The sequence below is a fragment of the Triturus cristatus genome, chromosome 7 (assembly GCF_964204655.1).
Source record: "Triturus cristatus chromosome 7, aTriCri1.1, whole genome shotgun sequence".
Classification (NCBI taxonomy): domain Eukaryota; kingdom Metazoa; phylum Chordata; class Amphibia; order Caudata; family Salamandridae; genus Triturus; species Triturus cristatus.
In genome coordinates, this window is record NC_140590.1 from 533,974,325 (window position 1) to 533,991,680 (window position 17,356).

The 17,356-nt window shown below is 49.7% G+C and overlaps 1 protein-coding gene across 1 annotated transcript in view; it reads left to right on the forward strand.

The window, feature by feature from the left end:
* The window catches only part of UBE2O (ubiquitin conjugating enzyme E2 O), a 563,443-nt gene that overhangs the window by 162,389 nt on the left and 383,698 nt on the right, over positions 1–17,356 (forward strand). The window contains exon 7 of the mRNA XM_085616919.1: positions 2,551–2,660. Coding sequence (XP_085473045.1) covers positions 2,551–2,660 — 110 coding nt within the window. The remainder of the gene's footprint in view (positions 1–2,550; positions 2,661–17,356) is intronic.

The following is a 17,356-nucleotide window of genomic DNA, read 5'->3' on the forward strand; positions in this document are numbered from 1 at the left end:
AAGGTGAGGAAGCCGCAGGCTGATACTGTATCCACCAGAAAAAGCGTTACCGAAGGTAAGTAACTGAAATGCATAGGGTGGGCAACGACAGTCATCGAAAGGACTGACACCTGAATTTATCAAAAAAAGAATATATTGTAAAATTACAGCTGCGTGTCCTGTGTAATTGACATGCAAATGTTATATATGTCATATTGGTTATCACTGTAATGTGACGATGTAATTGTTCATGAAATATTAATGGTGATGCAATAACCAGAAAATATGAATGCATAAAAGCACAAGAGTACTTGATTGATTTATAAACACTTTTTGGGGGGATGTAATTTAAGGACTTTTTTGTACATCAGAACAACATGGACAGTGCATACAACCAGATTCAGGTCCAATTGTACCTGAATGTCTCATGTGATCACACTACAGGGAGCTAGGTAGATCCCTAGGCCTGCATAGCACTCAAAAAGCTAAATAGTTTCTCAGAGCATTAGATTAAACGAAATACACGCAGAAGGGAGTGCGCCCTTCATCACAATAATTCTGTGAAAATTCAGAGATCTTAAGCCATGTTTAAGAATGTGTTTTGTGTGGGTGGCTCTCAAATGGTTCATTATTGAAATCCAAGGACCCTCTCGGAGTCATTACTGGAAGCCGAGGACCCGGTCTTAAGCATTTTCAAAGATTGGAAATGCAAAATTATGTTCTACAAATACAGAAACAAGCATTCAAATCCTCCCAATTCCAAATTCAGAAATGTAGCTGCTTTATTTTAATACTAGTTCTTAATCTGTTAAAATGACATTTCTACGCAGTCATGGACCCCCTGAGTAGCATTTGTGGACCTTCAGGAGTCCCCGGACCACTGGTTCAGAACCACTGGTGTGATTCTGCTCACTTGAAGAATGTGTTTGGTATTTTTACAGACTACAGAGGGTTGTGCATAGGACTGGGTTGTGCATGGCTGATCAGTGGCTAATGTGTAACCGGTGACTTGAGATGCACCTATTATATATCTCATCTGACAGCTTTGTAAGGTAAATAATCATCAAACACTCTTTTGAACAGTATTCATAGTTTAATAAATTGCTCATAACATTAATTATCTATAGAGACATTACGTTACCTTATGCATCTGAATACTTTCTATTTGTTTTTAAAGTTTTGTTTTTTTAAGGGCTCGGACTGAATCCCAAACCCTAAGATGGCCGACATTCGAGATCTGTCTGCCCCGCGAATCATCTACGGCTTGACTACTCAAGCGACTGAGTGGATTTACACCCAAACACAATAAGCACTCCTTCTGGATCAAGATCTAGCTTTATGCCAAATTTGTTGTAAATTCATTCAGCTGTTAGGGCTATAGCTGTGTCTAAATTTCCTATGGAAAAATTAATGGGGAGCTGAGGTGAAAACATTTTTTTTTTGTGTAATGTTTCGTGAAGAACGGTGCAAAAGTTAAAAATAAAAATGCTTTTGCTATGGAAACACTATTCCAACTATAACTACCCAGTGGTAATTGCCACTGGGTTATATTTATTTAGCATCTTTAATTGTGCTACATGGTGCTGCTGTGTAAAAATGCCCTGTTCTATGCTCGGACTAGAGATTTCATTAGTGCAGCGTGGTGGGAGCACCCAGTGTGATTTCTCACAAATTACATGACCTTGTTTGGCAAGGTTGTACTGGTCAAAGCTAATGCTCATTTTACCAGAGGAAGAGCAGTTACTTTCATCGGTATGTTATTGTATCAGACAATGTAGGGCAGGCATTTAGAGGTTTGTTCACATCTTTGCTAAGCACTACTGTATTGATTTAGACACCATAACCAGTCCCCTGGTCAATCAAGCTTACCTTTGCATCCTTTTTGCAGGAATTGTGATAGGTTTACATTCAATGTGCTTGGTTCCAACCTCCGAGGCAATTTTCTACTCTTTTCCACTCTTTTCCACTCTTTATGGCTTTCTGGGAGAATCCCATGATACAGAAGGAAAAGGTACATGCCTATAGTCATAGCTGTCCTCCATCCTAACTTCCACATGGTTCAAAGACAGAATGGAATCTTTTTGTAACTTCAGTTCTTTAGACTGCTTTCCTTCTAACATGACGTGCCAAAAAGACCTTGCAGAGCATGAAGAAACAGTGCAGCCTCTAAAATCTTCAAATGTGCATTGTTAGAACTCCATTACAACCTGTGGTACAGGCTCCCATCTTTTTTTATTTTTACCTTTTAGAAATGGGAAACACTACTATTGAGTATGTGCACTTTGTCTGATTTGAGGTTTTTTATTGTTCATTTTTAAAACTTAGGATAAAAAAGGCAACTTGTGTGGGTGTCTTTAATGTATTTTTCCAAACTAAATAAGATTGGTGTTGGTATTGCACAGATGTAGATATGTTCTACTATTTATTAATTTGAAAGAGTATCCATGATGAACTAAGATAACCGGTATATTACTTTGCCTTATGACCTTTAACATAACAGAATGCAATAGATACGAGGAAAAAGGAAACGTTAATGTGAGCATTTGAACAGTATTTATTGTGGAATTGCAGGTGCAGGTGACGGAACTGAAAGTGACGTGGATCACCAAAAGTTTCTGCCCTGGAGGAGCAGAAACCATGAGTCCTCCATCTTCTGTTATCAGCCAGGAGGAACTGCCCAGGTAAGGAGGATGGTCTTGGGAGTCCCATCTGACTGCTCTTCATGGTGCTAGGATGTCTTGATTATGGGTTTTCATCAGCCAGTTTTTTTTTCTTCTTTTTTTGGGGTTATTCGAATTTCCAGGTTTCAGATTAGACGTGTGCAATTTTGCTTTGTTAGTGAAAAACCCTTTTGCTCTCCTATGATGTAGGTTCCTGCACAATTGTTTGACAGAATGGTATAGAATACACTACTTTACGTATCTTCTCTAGCAATGCATGGTGGTTTCACCCCACCCATCATCTCTTTCAGGACCTCTTTACAGTCCTTTTCTCTTTTCCGTTATCCCTTTTATTTGCTTGTTTTCTCAGTAGTGGTTCTTAATTTTAATGTTTGTGTAACATGTTAACTTAAGGAGGCATGGTTGGCATCTTCACATGTGAAGGTTTTAAATGAACTCAATAAGTATAGTATCATATCAATTTCAGCTCCAGCAACATTGTATGAATGAACTGGCATACATATATGTATCAGAGGTTCTTCACAGGTTGCACATCAGATCTATTAAGGTACACCCTTTTGGCCCCTCAAGTTTCAGTTATGTGCTACAGACTTTTCTACTTCTAGTCTGGCAATTGGCCAAGTATGTATAATTCGAATCCGTCCCCCACATATAGTGTACACATGACCCTGGACTTGCCTGTTAGTTCACTAACGCGTTACAACAAACAAATGATGGACGGAATGCTGACAATGCAGACATTCTCCCCCAGTCAAGTGATCTGGGTTAAATCCATCGTTCTTTTGCCCACTACGCCACCCCAGTTCAGACATGGCCATATGCAAATCAGTCTTGACCCTGTGCCTCATGGGAACAGTCCAGCCCGAACTGCCAAGCCATGTCTTCCCTGGACCGGAATCAAGCATCCTAGGACCGGTTTCTGGCTATCAGCCGTCATCAGCCAGGATAGCTTGACTCCAGTGGCGTAGTGAGCACGGGTCCCACGTCTGGGAATACCCATCCCACTTAGGGCGAAAAGCGTTACAACAAACAAATGATGGACGGAATGCTGACAATGCAGACATTCTCCCCCAGTCAAGTGATCTGGGTTAAATCCATCGTTCTTTTGCCCACTACGCCACCCCAGTTCAGACATGGCCATATGCAATTGTCAGCATTCCGTCCATCATTTGTTTGTTGTAACGCTTTTCGCCCTAAGTGGGATGGGTATTCCCAGACGTTGGACCCGTGCTCACTACGCCACTGGAGTCAAGCTATCCTGGCTGATGACGGCTGATAGCCAGAAACCGGTCCTAGGATGCTTGATTCCGGTCCAGGGAAGACATGGCTTGGCAGTTCGGGTTGAACTGTTCCCATGAGGCACAGGGTCAAGACTGATTTGCATATGGCCATGTCTAAACTGGGGTGGCGTAGTGGGCAAAAGAACGATGGATTTAACCCAGATCTCTTGACTGGGGGAGAATGTCTGCATTGTCAGCATTCCGTCCATCATTTGTTTGTTGTAACGTTGTTAGTTCACTAACAGCATTGTCTTCAGGGCGAGGGCAGGAATAGGATTTGTGCAAATATTTATCATTGCACTTCACCTAGTGAAGTGTCCTGATTTGTTTTGACCCGATTTAAAATCTGTTTCAATCACAATTCTGAATTACAAAAAATGTGCTTTCCTAGTTGCTGATATTTTGAAATATTTGTACTTGGACTGTTCATTTACAAGCTATTTAAATGCTTGTTAAAAAAAAAAACTGACAGCCTTTCCTTTCACAATGATTGTGTGACAGTTCACTTTACAAAATCCTCTATCTTTACAGAGAAAAACGTAAATGCGACTCTTTAGGATAAAATAAGCAACAATTTGAAAGGAGACATAAACTGACATTTGACCTCTGTGTCTGAAGGCAGCCCTGCCAATCAGAGAATCCATGGGAGTGTAGTAAGCTTTATATCGCGGACCAAAAAGAGGTACACTGTGTAAAGAGTTAAAGCGAACCCCAGCTGGTTTACATAAGCACAAATGACACCCCAAATGCTCTTTTGTTGTAGTGTGGGCGAGCAGTTAGGCATATCGGAGGGTATTGCGAGGCATTTATTGCACACAAAAAAGCAGTAAGTGAGACACACACAAAAAATAAAGTCGAGACCAATTTATGAAGGTAACCCATACTTTCATATGAATTTAGATAGCAAGATCATCGGAATCGGGTAAGTACTTTTCGAGTGACGAATTTCTACAGCTTTCAAAAGTTGACAGTTTAGTTTTGGGGAACAGTGATGTTATCCTATGGGAAGAAAACATGTACTGCATGCAGGCACTTAACCGCAGCTTACGCAACTGTTATTCTGGACTTAAGGTGAGTATGGGGCAAGGTCCAAGGCCATGCCAACAGGTCAGCTCGGGAGACTCGGGGGTATCTGGGTGCAGAGGTGTTACGGCGTTGAGTGCACCATTCACTTCAATTAGGTCCGATAAGAAGGTGGCTGCAAGTTGGGACTGGGGGGGCCAGTACGGGGAATCTTCAGGGGTGCTCGACCCTTGAGATGCTTTGACACGTCTGCACACCTTTTGGTCTATCTCCTTGGCCTGTGGGGCTCTGGTTCAATGGTGTCTTTTGGGGTTCGGTGCTGGAGTCACTTGCAGTTGGAGGGGCCTGCAGAAAGAGGCTGCAGACGGCGACTGGAAGTCCAATCCGGCCAGACCCAAAGATGGGCTCCGCTCTTGTGGGTCTCAGGACCCTGTGGATACAGTCACCTCGCTCGGATTCTGGCTGTGGGGCGCGGGTGCAGAGGTAGGTATTTTGAGGTGACTGGTGGCAGTGGTCAGAGGTTCACTTCTTTATCTTTGGTTCTGTGGGAGGGGGCAAGCAGGACAGCTGGACCACTCTTGGTGTAGGTCTCACTGTACCTGAAGTCCCTAGGCATGCAGGTTGGTTTTCCTCGGCGTTGGTGTCCGGACTGGACACGACAATCCTTGGATGTTGCAAGTGGTTCGGTACCCCAGGTGTTGGGACTGCGCAGCTCCGGTCTGTCCTGGCAACCCTACAGTTGGTAGGAGGACACCTGGGTAGCTGCAGTGTCTATAGTCCCAGTGAGCAGCAGGATGGTACACCGAACCTTGCTTTGGTGCCTGTGGCTTCAGGGGAGTAGCTTCTCTACTCCAAGGGGATTTCTTTAGCAATTGGCAAAACAGTGGCAGTCCTCCGGGTTTCTTGGAGTCTGCACAGCAGAAGGACGAGTCTTTTGCTCCACGAGGGTCGGGTGCAGCAGGCAGGCTGGCATGGTTGGGGCCACGTCTTACGTGCTCATCAGTTCTCTGGTTAGCAGTCTTCTTTGTCCCCTCCTTCTTTTGTGTCAGTCTTAATCTGAAGTCATGGTATCAGAGGGTCTCCTAAATACTCCATTTAGGGGAGTCAAGGGGAGTGAGGGTTTTTAACCAATGGGCAACTTACCCCTGGGGTCACTACACCCCCTGGATGACCACTTCCTTTGGGATTTGGGCATCACCCTGTCCCAGAATACCTAATTCTACTATACACAAAATGGTGGAATTACTAACTTTATGTTCACTTCAGCCTGTCCTGGTGCCAGATGGACCCAGATGGTGGCATTACCCTTGTCTGGGAAAGCCTTGGGTCACATATCAAAGGTGGTAGATGCCTTTGTAGCCTCTTGGCTTGATATGAAGTTCACTAGTCATCTTGCTTGGAGGAGGTGTAAACACCTCCTGCCAGTGCTGGCATTGTTTGTCCTCTCAGAAGAAGTCTGTGGTGGCAGACTGGACTAGTAAGTCTGCATATTAGAGGACTAGCTGGGCTCAGGGGGTAACTCTAAGGTACCCTCTGGGTGCATGTATTAATAAATCCATCACTGGAACCAGTGTCGGTTTATTAATGAGGTGTTTTGTACTAAACACCATAGGTTTCATTGAAGCCATTATGTAGCTGGGAAACTCGTTTTGACTAGTGCCCAGTACATACCTTAAGATGGTTCCCAAGTTCACTTGTACTATCGGTAATGGAACTGGCATTCACAGGGGCATATTTGCTCATGCACGTATGTCCTCCTTACATGTAATATAATTAGGGGTTTTATGGCATTTAAGTTTTGTATATTTCCCGATGTATTTATCCAGGTTTATTTTCAATAAATGAAGTTTTAAAATGGTATATTACACATTTATGTAACTAATAAACATGCTCTCATACTTTGACGCCTGTTGTGTTTTAGCAAATTAAGAAGCCAAATATTACATGGCAATATACAGATGGGTAAATATTAGCATTATACTACAAATGAATGCTGACATATGTTGGTATTTATGGAAATCTCACCCAGTTATGTAACTCCACATGGCCTCTGTCTGCTCAGCTGTTTCTGGAATTGATGAAAGACTGTATGGAAAGTGACTCAAAAGAACCCCGATTATTTGTATTTTTCCATCTTGAAAAATAAATAGTCAGAAAACCCTGTTTTTCTGGCTGTATTTATCGGTAAAAATCAGTAAAAACAGAAAATTAGGAGCCTTAAATATAATGCACTCTGCCTTAGGGCTGTAGCGCCTGCTGTAGGGGTGACTTACAAATATTAAATGAAGTGTTAAGGGGTATGGCCCACAGGGTGTGTGCCATGTTGGGTTTTACCTTGTCATGCCGCCTGTAGTGTCAGTCTGCAAGGGTTTGATGCTGGGTCCCTTAAAAGTCCAAATCGAGTTCCCCTTTGTCCCGCTACTCCCAACCCTTCGAGTCACAGGACACCACATATACTGCAACGCTACGAACTCTGTTTAAGACTCTGAAACCAGTTCTGACTCCTGATTTAGCTTGACTTTCTGGGCCCTATGAACATACCTGAAAAAATGTAGGAATCCAGACAGGAGTTGGACCTTGTTTTCTGTATCCTTACCTAGTGCACCTTCGGACCCCAACGATGTGAAGTGGCCTCCTGTAGGGTTCCAGCCGGTGGATGGTTCTGCCCTCAGTGCAGTGCAGATTGTGCCACTCGCTTACCGGTTCAGGCTTGATGCGGATTCCTTATACAATAACATTGCCCAAGGTCAATATCTGCGCCAGAGTGGAGCCTGTAGTCCTTTCAGACTCTGAGGTTTACCCATTGCGACTTTCACAGATGTTGCACCAACCACCCATTTACCCCCATTCCAACCCTGAGTTACTCCTGCAATGCCACCATGAATGTAGGCTATGACGACTATTGTAGCCATGTTTACGATGATCAAAACGTAAGTTCGTGGCATGTGTGGCTGTAGATAATGTTGTGCTTGGACTTTTCCCACCGTCTAGTGACTCCTCTCTGGCTGATACTGTATGTGGGCATCGGCTCCATTGTTGGATTGTTATTTTGTTGCCTTCTGCTTCGGACGTGTATACCGATCAAGCACCAAGTCGATGTCTCTTGGTGTTTGTAGTCTGACTTCTTCGGTCTATCCTTTCCCGTTGGTATGGAAAATACTTTAGGCGCACATGTTTCTCCTGGTTTTCACGTTCGCTGGGCTTTGACGACTGTAATTGTATCAATGCCCCTCCTCAGGGCCTTGCCCCTCGTGGGACCTCGCGCCCTCATCTTTGGTGTTTTCACAACGAAAATGAGAGCACCATGATGGAAAATACGCTCTCAATACTGTCCTCCTTGGACCGACCACCACTAGGTCTGTAACCTCGTACTCTCCCTTGAACACAACAATATTGTGTTTCAGGACTGCTTTGCCTTCCACTCCTAGAAAATCCTGAGATACCGATGTGATTGAAGGCTCCCTGCTAGCGAATGTAGTGCCATTAAGGAGACCACTAACCTGACCTCTTCGGGGAACAAGACATCGAGGAAGAGCCGGAAACCAGTCCGTCTGGAGTCCAGCCTCTCCAGTCCAGTCCAGAAGCCAGCTCCCAATCCGAGGCGGACGAGCAGCCAGACCCGTAGGCTCAGCAGCACCCGATGTCTTTGGCTGGAAGTACAGTATCCCACCCTTTGGTCGCACACCAGCACTGTCCCACGGCTGAGCACTGTCCCACGGCTGAGCACTGTCCCACGGCTGAGCACTGTCCCACGGCTGAGCACTGTCCCACGGCTGAGCACTGTCCCACGGCTGAGCACTGTCCCACGGCTGAGCACTGTCCCACGGCTGAGCACTGTCCCACGGCTGAGCACTGTCCCACGGCTGAGCACTGTCCCACGGCTGAGCACTGTCCCACGGCTGAGCACTGTCCCACGGCTGAGCACTGTCCCACGGCTGAGCACTGTCCCACGGCTGAGCACTGTCCCACGGCTGAGCACTGTCCCACGGCTGAGCACTGTCCCACGGCTGAGCACTGTCCCACGGCTGAGCACTGTCCCACGGCTGAGCACTGTCCCACGGCTGAGCACTGTCCCACGGCTGAGCACTGTCCCACGGCTGAGCACTGTCCCACGGCTGAGCACTGTCCCACGGCTGAGCACTGTCCCACTGGGGGTCGGGTGTTTAGCCTAGAGACTTATCAGCTGGACTTCGGTCCACCACTGCATTCGAACCATGGCTGGCACCGACAAAATGCCTCGGAGCCATTACCACTCCCTCCTCCTGCACGAAAGGCCCAACACAATCCATGGTTGTCCTCTGTGCCGGCAGTCCTTTTGACTCTTATCACTGGCGCCTCAACCAGCACCAAACCCAGTCCTGCTCCAAAGCCTTAATGTGCATCGAAGGCAGTCTCTACACCAGGAACTCACTAGCCCCTTTGGTGCAGATAGGCTTGACCCTTCGATCTTGAGCCACTCTACTCCAAGGCCCCAATCATCAGCAGGATCTGATGACTTGGAGCAGCTGATTCTGCAGCATTTGAAGGAAGAACTTTATGCATGTTAAGACTTTTTATCCACCTACAGACTGGAAACCTCTTTACAAAATTACTTCCCAAGGAGCACAACACACTTCCATGGAATAAGAAGCTGATTTACGAGGAACAGAGTGCCTTGAAGCCCACACTTCCACCAAAGCACAAGAAAAATCTTCACAGGGCACTAACGCGCTTCCTGCACACCCCCTGTTCTTCCTCGTCCTCCTTCTCTCCCCCCTCCCCCTCCACCCTGTGCCACCGCCACCACCTTCTTGCAGTTTGTCACAGTGGTTAAGGTGATGCTCAAGACTGTGACACTATTAAGGAGCCTGTCATACTAGAGTCATCATGGCCAGGGTTGATTTTCTTTTTTTTAAAACCACGTTCCTCCAGACTTCCTAATGGTTCAAATGGCACTGAAACGCACAAGGAACTGGTGATGCTACACCTCCTGAAAGAGCAAAAACAATGATGCAGCTTGCATGAGTGACTGCGCAATCAGCCACACAATGGAGAATTGCAAACTTTAGTTGGGTTGCTCTTACGCTATGACAGGGCCCATTGAGATGAAATTAAGGCACTCCTTCAGCACCTCTCAGACCAATAAAGGCAGCGTGACCAGGAGCTGGTCACAGAAGGCAATGTCATTTGCAACTCTACCATCTGCTGCACCACTGATGCAACTGATACTATGGTTAAGAGAATCCATTCCAGTTTCCTCGTTAGGTGCCATGCTTTGCTTCATGTCTCTGGCTTTAAGCTAGAAGTTCAAGTGCATTTACTAAGCCTACTGGTTCAATGACTAACATCTTTTGAGCCGCAGGTGGATCAGATGCTGGAAAATCTTTTAAAAAACACAAAACATAAACCAATTCAAACACAGCCAAGGCAATGAGTGCTTTCCAGACAGTCTCCCAGACAGAGGCTCCTTTTTTAGGCCCTAGTTTAGGGGGTGGGGGACAGTGACGCCACTTCCCCAGACTCACCCATCACTTACCAATGGTAATAGTCAACGAGGGGTTATTCTTGAGGGGTGAGAGGTAACACTCGAGGTGGGAACAAAGGAGGTGTGGCCAAAGGAGTCTCCTCTACAAAACTACTCTTTTCTCTCTCTTTTGCCTCACTCCCCTTCCTGGCTTCCGCCCCCCCCCCCCCCCAGTCATGGGATGAATAAAGGGGTCTACCATGGTGGGAAGCAATCCCCTTAGGCCAATGGGTCCTCTCCATTATACAACACATATGAGACTGACTAGAAGGGATGAGCAGGCAGAGTATGCCCTTCGTTCTTGCTGGGGCAATGATGTAGGCCTTGCTGGAATCCTCTGAGGGTGCGCGGCCTGGCCAAGCTAATGTAAGGGCTCAAACTGAAGGTTTTCTGAGGACCAGGTTCTGGTATGCATGTTCCCATGTGTTTACCGCAGAGAAACAGAGATGGGCTGACATCCATCTGAACAGAGGTTATTCCACATGGCCTGAACCGCTAAAACATAATGGAAACTGGGGAGAAGGAATGGAAATGGGGGGTGGGTGACAACAGTTGACGACACTGTTTTGGAAATGGTATTGGTTAATATGCAGTATTCTGTTTCTTTGTTGGAAAAGCAACATAATACAGCTTGGAGTATGGTCTTATGGTCTTATCCCCTCAATACGACAACATGCCATGTTAGCTATAATTTGTCCTGTGTGTCTTATTAAAAAATGCCAATAAATAAATATTTTAAATAAGATGAGCACAAGATGTTTTTTAAAACAAAAAAAATATTTATCTACTTTCAACAGGTCGTACATAGATTTTTGACTAAAGAATGTGTGCACATTGTTTTCTATACTGTTACAAATAGATCTTTGATGGGGTGCCAGGATATGATGGCATTAGTCTTGCAACAGTATTATACTATTCCAATGTCTCTACGGGATCTCAAGATGCTATTGGATGTGCAAATATATTGACATAAACATCATTAACATGAACAGTGGCTTGTTCGCATTTGTCTGTTGTCCATGTTGTGCACAAATCTATGTGTAATCTGGTATATATGCGTTTCTGAAAGACTATGAGGGGGCAGGGAAGTTTGCAATTTGTTGTGATGTATGGTTCCTCGTGTACATAACCTGGATGTATGGACTAAACCAGTGGTCATTTGTATTGTTCTATCTCACCTAGGCTTTGTCGTAATGAAGGCATGGTGAAGTGACGTGACTAGGGAAAGGAGAGGGGCGGGGCATTTTGAACGAAAGGAGACTGCTATAATTATGAGACTGTGCTGCTTGCTGTCTGTACAGGTTTGTTTTGTTGCAATGCAACTATGTCAATGTTACCTCTGCTCTGCCATGGAGCTGGATTTACGGCACTTAGTTTTGATTCTATTGAAAGTTAAGTACCTGTGCCAATATGTGGGGTTCGTCGATGGGGGCATTTGTGCGATGTTGGTTAGTTGGGTCTCGTGTTCTGCCACTAATGCCCTGCGGAGGTCTAAGAGCCATGCTTGTGTGCTGGGTCCTGCAAATGACTTCCAGGTCACAGCTAGTTTGCGCTTAGCTAGGCCCAGTGCTGGGTCTAAGAATTTGAGATTCTTGCGGCGTGCATTGCGTTTTGTAATACCAAATATGAAATGTAGCCCCTGGGCTGCGACGGGGTTCCAGTTAGTGGCCCAGATACATCCCAGTATGCCCTTACCTGGGAGCATGTCCAGATCAGGTGGGGGACTGTGGCTTCTTTGGCTTGACATCTAGGGCAGATGTCAGTGGATGCTGCATACATGCGTGCCAGCTTATGCGGAGTTAAGTATATGTGGTGAGGTAATTAAATTGCGTATATTTCAGTCTGGCATTCATGGTCAGTGCGTTGTGCTCATGATTTGTCAGCGATGAGGCCCTGTATTTGCGCAGCAGCGCCAGAAGGGGTGCCGGATCTGGTCTGAGGGAATTGTATAGTGCTGTGGCTGCTCTTTTGCCCGTTCCATGTGTCAATAGTACCTGTTGTGTTTAGATGCAGTGGGAACGGTTTGCATGATCCCCCATACCTGGAGCAGTTGCTGCGTCAGTGTGGAGCACAACAAAAAAGTCCCAGGGGGCACTCCATAGTCGTCCATCAGAACATCAGTCACATAAGTTTGAGTCAACAAATAGATCACCCCTCTGATGGGCCGCCGACATCAGAAATGTTAGCCTGCTTCTTCTGTAATAACGTTTTGGAGCCAGTCAACCATTCCAGCATAGCTGGCTGTCGATGTAACACTGCCCACGGATGTAGTTTGGCGAGATTACTGCTTGCCAGCCATCTCATGGCCATTGGAGTTGTGCCGCCGCATAGTAGGCCTCCTTCCAAGAGGGAGAGGTATAGTTTCGGGAGTGTCGCTCTAGCCCTGAAGCCACCCCAAATCAGAAAAACGAGAAGTGATCTTAAGTCTCTGAATATTTTGTACGGGAGTCAATAGGAAAGGGCTGCGAAGAATTATAGGAGTCGGAGTAGAAGCATCTTGGCGATAGGAACACGGCCCATAGGGGATAGTGGTAATTCCGTACAGAATGGAAGTGCGGCTTGGGCTCTAGTGATTACTTTGCCCAGGTTACCGTTTATCAGATCCGCTTGAGAGTGGTAAATCTAAACCCCTAAGTATTTAAAGGAGACGCAAGCCCAGGTGAGTGGAGCGTTAGGCAGGTGCTGCCTTTGTTCTGTGGGCAGGGGTTTCATTGGGAATAATCGGGCTTGCACGTCCAACATCTCCATCTGAAAGAAACACGTTAGTTAGATTCCTCACCTTAGAATATCCCCAGGTGTCAGACTGGATCCGGAAGATTTTTCGTCAGCAATACCCCTTGCGCGTCGCTAGGCGTCGTCTGCGGCTCCGCGTCCGTCGTCGGCGTCGTGCGCCGGGATGACGTCGTCGGAGTACTTAGACACCGCCCTCGCGCGCTGACGTCAGTTCTTCTTTTTTCCGCGCCAGTAAGCGCAGATCCGGGAGAGCTACCCCTTTTAGTCTTTTTTGACTAGATCTTTTTTGATCACTTTTGATCCTTGTCTGTCGACATCTGGTGCCGGTAGGATGCCTGGGTTCAAGGCTTGCGAGGATTGCCATCGACTGATGTCGGTGACCGACCACCACCGCCGGTGCCTCTACTGTTTAGGCCCCGACCACGACGCGGAGTCGTGTTCCGATTGCCAGGCCCTGACTTCGAAGGCTCGGCGGGAGCGGTCCCGCAAGCTTCTCGAGCTTCGCCACTCGGCTCCGCGTCGTGCGCGATCCCGGTCCAGGAGGAGGTCCAAGGATCGCTCGCGGAGCCCTAGCCGACGCCACCATCGATCGTCGGGCTCCAAGTCGTCGGGTAAGTCCAAACGCTCTAAGAAGTCCAAGCGGCGACATCGCTCTTCGGACTCCCCTCGCGCGACTCGGCCGAGGGTCCCAGTGGTTCCACCCCTGCGGCTCCGGCGGAGCCGCAGGCGCCGCGCCCGTCCCCATACCCTCCGGTCCCTGGGACTAACGCGACGCCGGCGGAGGTCAGTGCCTTCCTCTCGGCCATGAGGAGCCTGGCCCCGCCGTCGACGCCCGCTGGCGCGCCTTCGGGCCCCGCGGGCTCGACTGGGCGACCCTGCCTGCCGGCGGCTTCGGCCCCGGCGCCGTCGACGACTCCGGTCTCGACGCCGCAGGTCCCCGCGGGGCCCATGCCTGGGCCCCCGTCGACGCCGGTTGACCTAACCACTCCTCCGCCGGCGCATGAACCACCGACGCCGTCACCGGCGCCGCCGGCGCAGACGCCTACACCTCCGGTGCCGCCGACGCCGCCGCCGTTGCTGCCGACTCCGGACGGCGTCCAACCCCAGTTTAGCCCTATTCCGGACCCGGCGCCGCAACGGCGTCGACCGACGCCGCGTCCGGCGCCGCTTGAGACCCTTCATCTCTACAGTCCGGCTCCGATCATTCCTCCTGTTTACCAGGAATCGGACGACGGGGGCGACTGGGAGGGGTTTGAGGACCCTCTGGCTGTTCAGTCGCAGCTTTCACAGGACTGGGCAGATGAACTGGGGGAGGCCAGTGGTCTTGATACATCGCCAGACACTGGATTCACTTCTCCTCCGACTGTGGCTTCGGAGGAGGGTGCAGCATTTTCTGTGGTGCTGCGCAAGGCGGCCGCAGCCCTTGGGCTCGAGCTGCCTGCCGTGGCTGTGAGGACTAACATCCTCACTGAGGTGCTTCAAACCGCAGCAAGCTCCACTGAGCCTCTGCTGCCGTTCAATGAGGCCCTCACTGACGTTCTGCAGGGCACCTGGTCCAAGCCCTCCACAGTTCCTCCTGTGGATAGGAACGTTGCCAGGCGCCACCGCCCTGCTCCGGGCGACCCCAGTTTCCTGTCCCAACACCCCACCCCCGAGAGTCTGGTTATCCAGGCCTCTACCTCCCAATCCTCCTTCCCGACCGCTCCGCCGGACCGGGATTCCAAGAGACTCGAGCAGTTTGGCAAGAAACTGTTCTCGTCCCTTAGTTTGGGCCTGCGGTCTTTAAACACCGCCTGTCTCTTGGACCGTTATTCCCATTCTCTGTGGGATACGGTGGAGGACGTGCTGCCCCTGTGTCCGGAGGAGGTCCGGACACGTCTTAACCAGGCTTTGGCCGATGGGAGGGATGCAGCGCGGCACGCCATACGATGTGGGCTTGACACCACGGACTCGCTGGGTCGGGCGATTTCCACCACGGTGGCACTCCGTCGCCACGCCTGGATGCGGTCCACGTCATTTTCCGGGGATGTCCAGAACACCCTCATGGACATGCCCTTTGATGGCACTCGCCTGTTTGGTGAGAAGGCGGACAGTGCGCTGAACCGCTTTAAGGACTCCCGGGCTACGGCCAAGTCCTTGGGCCTCTCGGCTCCGCGGGCGCACACCTCCGCTTTTCGCCCCTTTCGTGGCCAAGGAAGGGGCGCCTCCTCACGTCCGCCCAGCCACCAGCCGCAGAACCAACCTGCGCGCGGACGTGGTTTCCGCCGTGGCGGATCTGGAGGACGACGTGGTTAACCCACATCCACCCCGGCAGCATCCGCCTCAAAGCCTTCCTAGTCCGAGCTTTCAGGCCCATTCCACGCCAGTGGGCGGCAGAGTTCGCCATCTCCTGCTCCACTGGCGGTCCATTACATCGGACAGGTGGGTGCTGCAAATCGTCCGAAGGGGCTACTCCCTCCCCTTCGAGACTACCCCTCCAGCCATGCCACCGCAGCTCCACCGTATCTCTGGGGATCATTTGAATCTTCTCCGCGAGGAAGTTTCGGCCCTCTTGGCCAAGGGGGCCGTCGAGCGCGTTCTGAGTCCAGAAGTAGGTCGTGGTTGCTATTCCCACTACTTTCTGGTTCCCAAGAAGGGCAAAGGGGGCCTACGCCCCATCTTGGACCTCCGGAACGTCAATGCCTTCCTCCGAAAGGAAAGGTTCAAGATGTTAACCTTGGCTCAGGTTCTAGCTGCCCTAGACCCCGGAGACTGGATGGTAGCGTTGGACTTGCAGGACGCATATTTCCATATCCCCGTCCTGCCGGCCCACCGGCGTTACCTGCGGTTCACGGTGGGCCACGGGCATTTTCAGTTTACCGTGCTCCCCTTCGGCCTCACCAGTGCCCCTCGGGTGTTCACGAAAGTGATGGCGGTGGTCGCAGCTCATCTGCGCAGATCAGGGGTTCCAGTCTTCCCCTATCTCGACGACTGGTTGTTGAAGGCGGGCTCGCCCCAGGCAGTCGTCTCCCACCTCCAGACTACGGCGGATCTCCTGCATTTGCTGGGATTTTCCATCAACGTGCCGAAGTCACACCTGAGTCCCTCTCAACAGCTCCTCTTCATCGGAGCAGTTCTCGATTCGGCGCAGTTCCGGGTCTATCCACCGGAACAGCGGGTCCGGGATATACAGGCCCTGATTCCCATCTTTCGGCCTCTATCCTGGGTTTCGGTCAGGCTAGTGTTGCGGCTTCTGGGGCTGATGGCCTCCTGCATCCTACTAGTGCATCACGCCAGGCGGCGCATGCGGGCTCTGCAGTGGGACCTGAAGTTTCAGTGGGCCCAGCATCACGGCAACCTGTCCGACCATGTCTTGATCTCGGAGGGCACTGCACAACAGTTGCAGTGGTGGCTCACGGACCGCGATTGGGTCATGGGCAGGAGCCTCTCCCTTCCCCAACCGGAGCATGTCGTAGTGACGGATGCGTCCCTCCTGGGCTGGGGTGGCCATATGGGAGAGGCGGAGATCAGAGGCCTCTGGTCTCCGGCGGAGTCTCGTCTCCACATCAACCTGTTGGAGTTGAGAGCGATCCGACTTGCACTGAAAGCCTTCCTTCCCTCTGTCAGGGGCAGTGTCGTGCAGGTGTTCACGGACAACACCACCGCCATGTGGTATTGCAACAAACAGGGCTGGGTGGGGTCGTGGACCCTTTGTCAGGAGGCTCTGCGCCTCTGGACGTGGCTGGAACACCAGGGCGTGACCCTAGTGGTTCAACATCTGGCGGGCTCTCTGAACGCCAGAGCAGACGAACTCAGCCGCCGGTGCATGATGGATCACGAATGGCGTCTGAACTCCGAAGTGGCGCAAGGTCTCTTTCAGCAGTGGGGAGAGCCTTGGTTAGATCTATTCGCCACCGAAGAGAACGCGCAATGTCAGCAGTTCTGCGCGTTGGAATTTCCAAGGCGGCACTCGCTCGGCGACGCTTTTCGTCACGAGTGGAGTTGCGGTCTGTTGTACGCCTTTCCGCCTATACCACTTCTGCCCAGAGTGCTGAAGAAGATCAGGCACGACTGGGCCCAAGTCATCTTGGTGGCTCCGGATTGGGCACGAAGGTACTGGTATCCCGAGCTACTCAGTATGTTGACCGATCCCCCGATACGTCTGCCCCTTCGGGAGG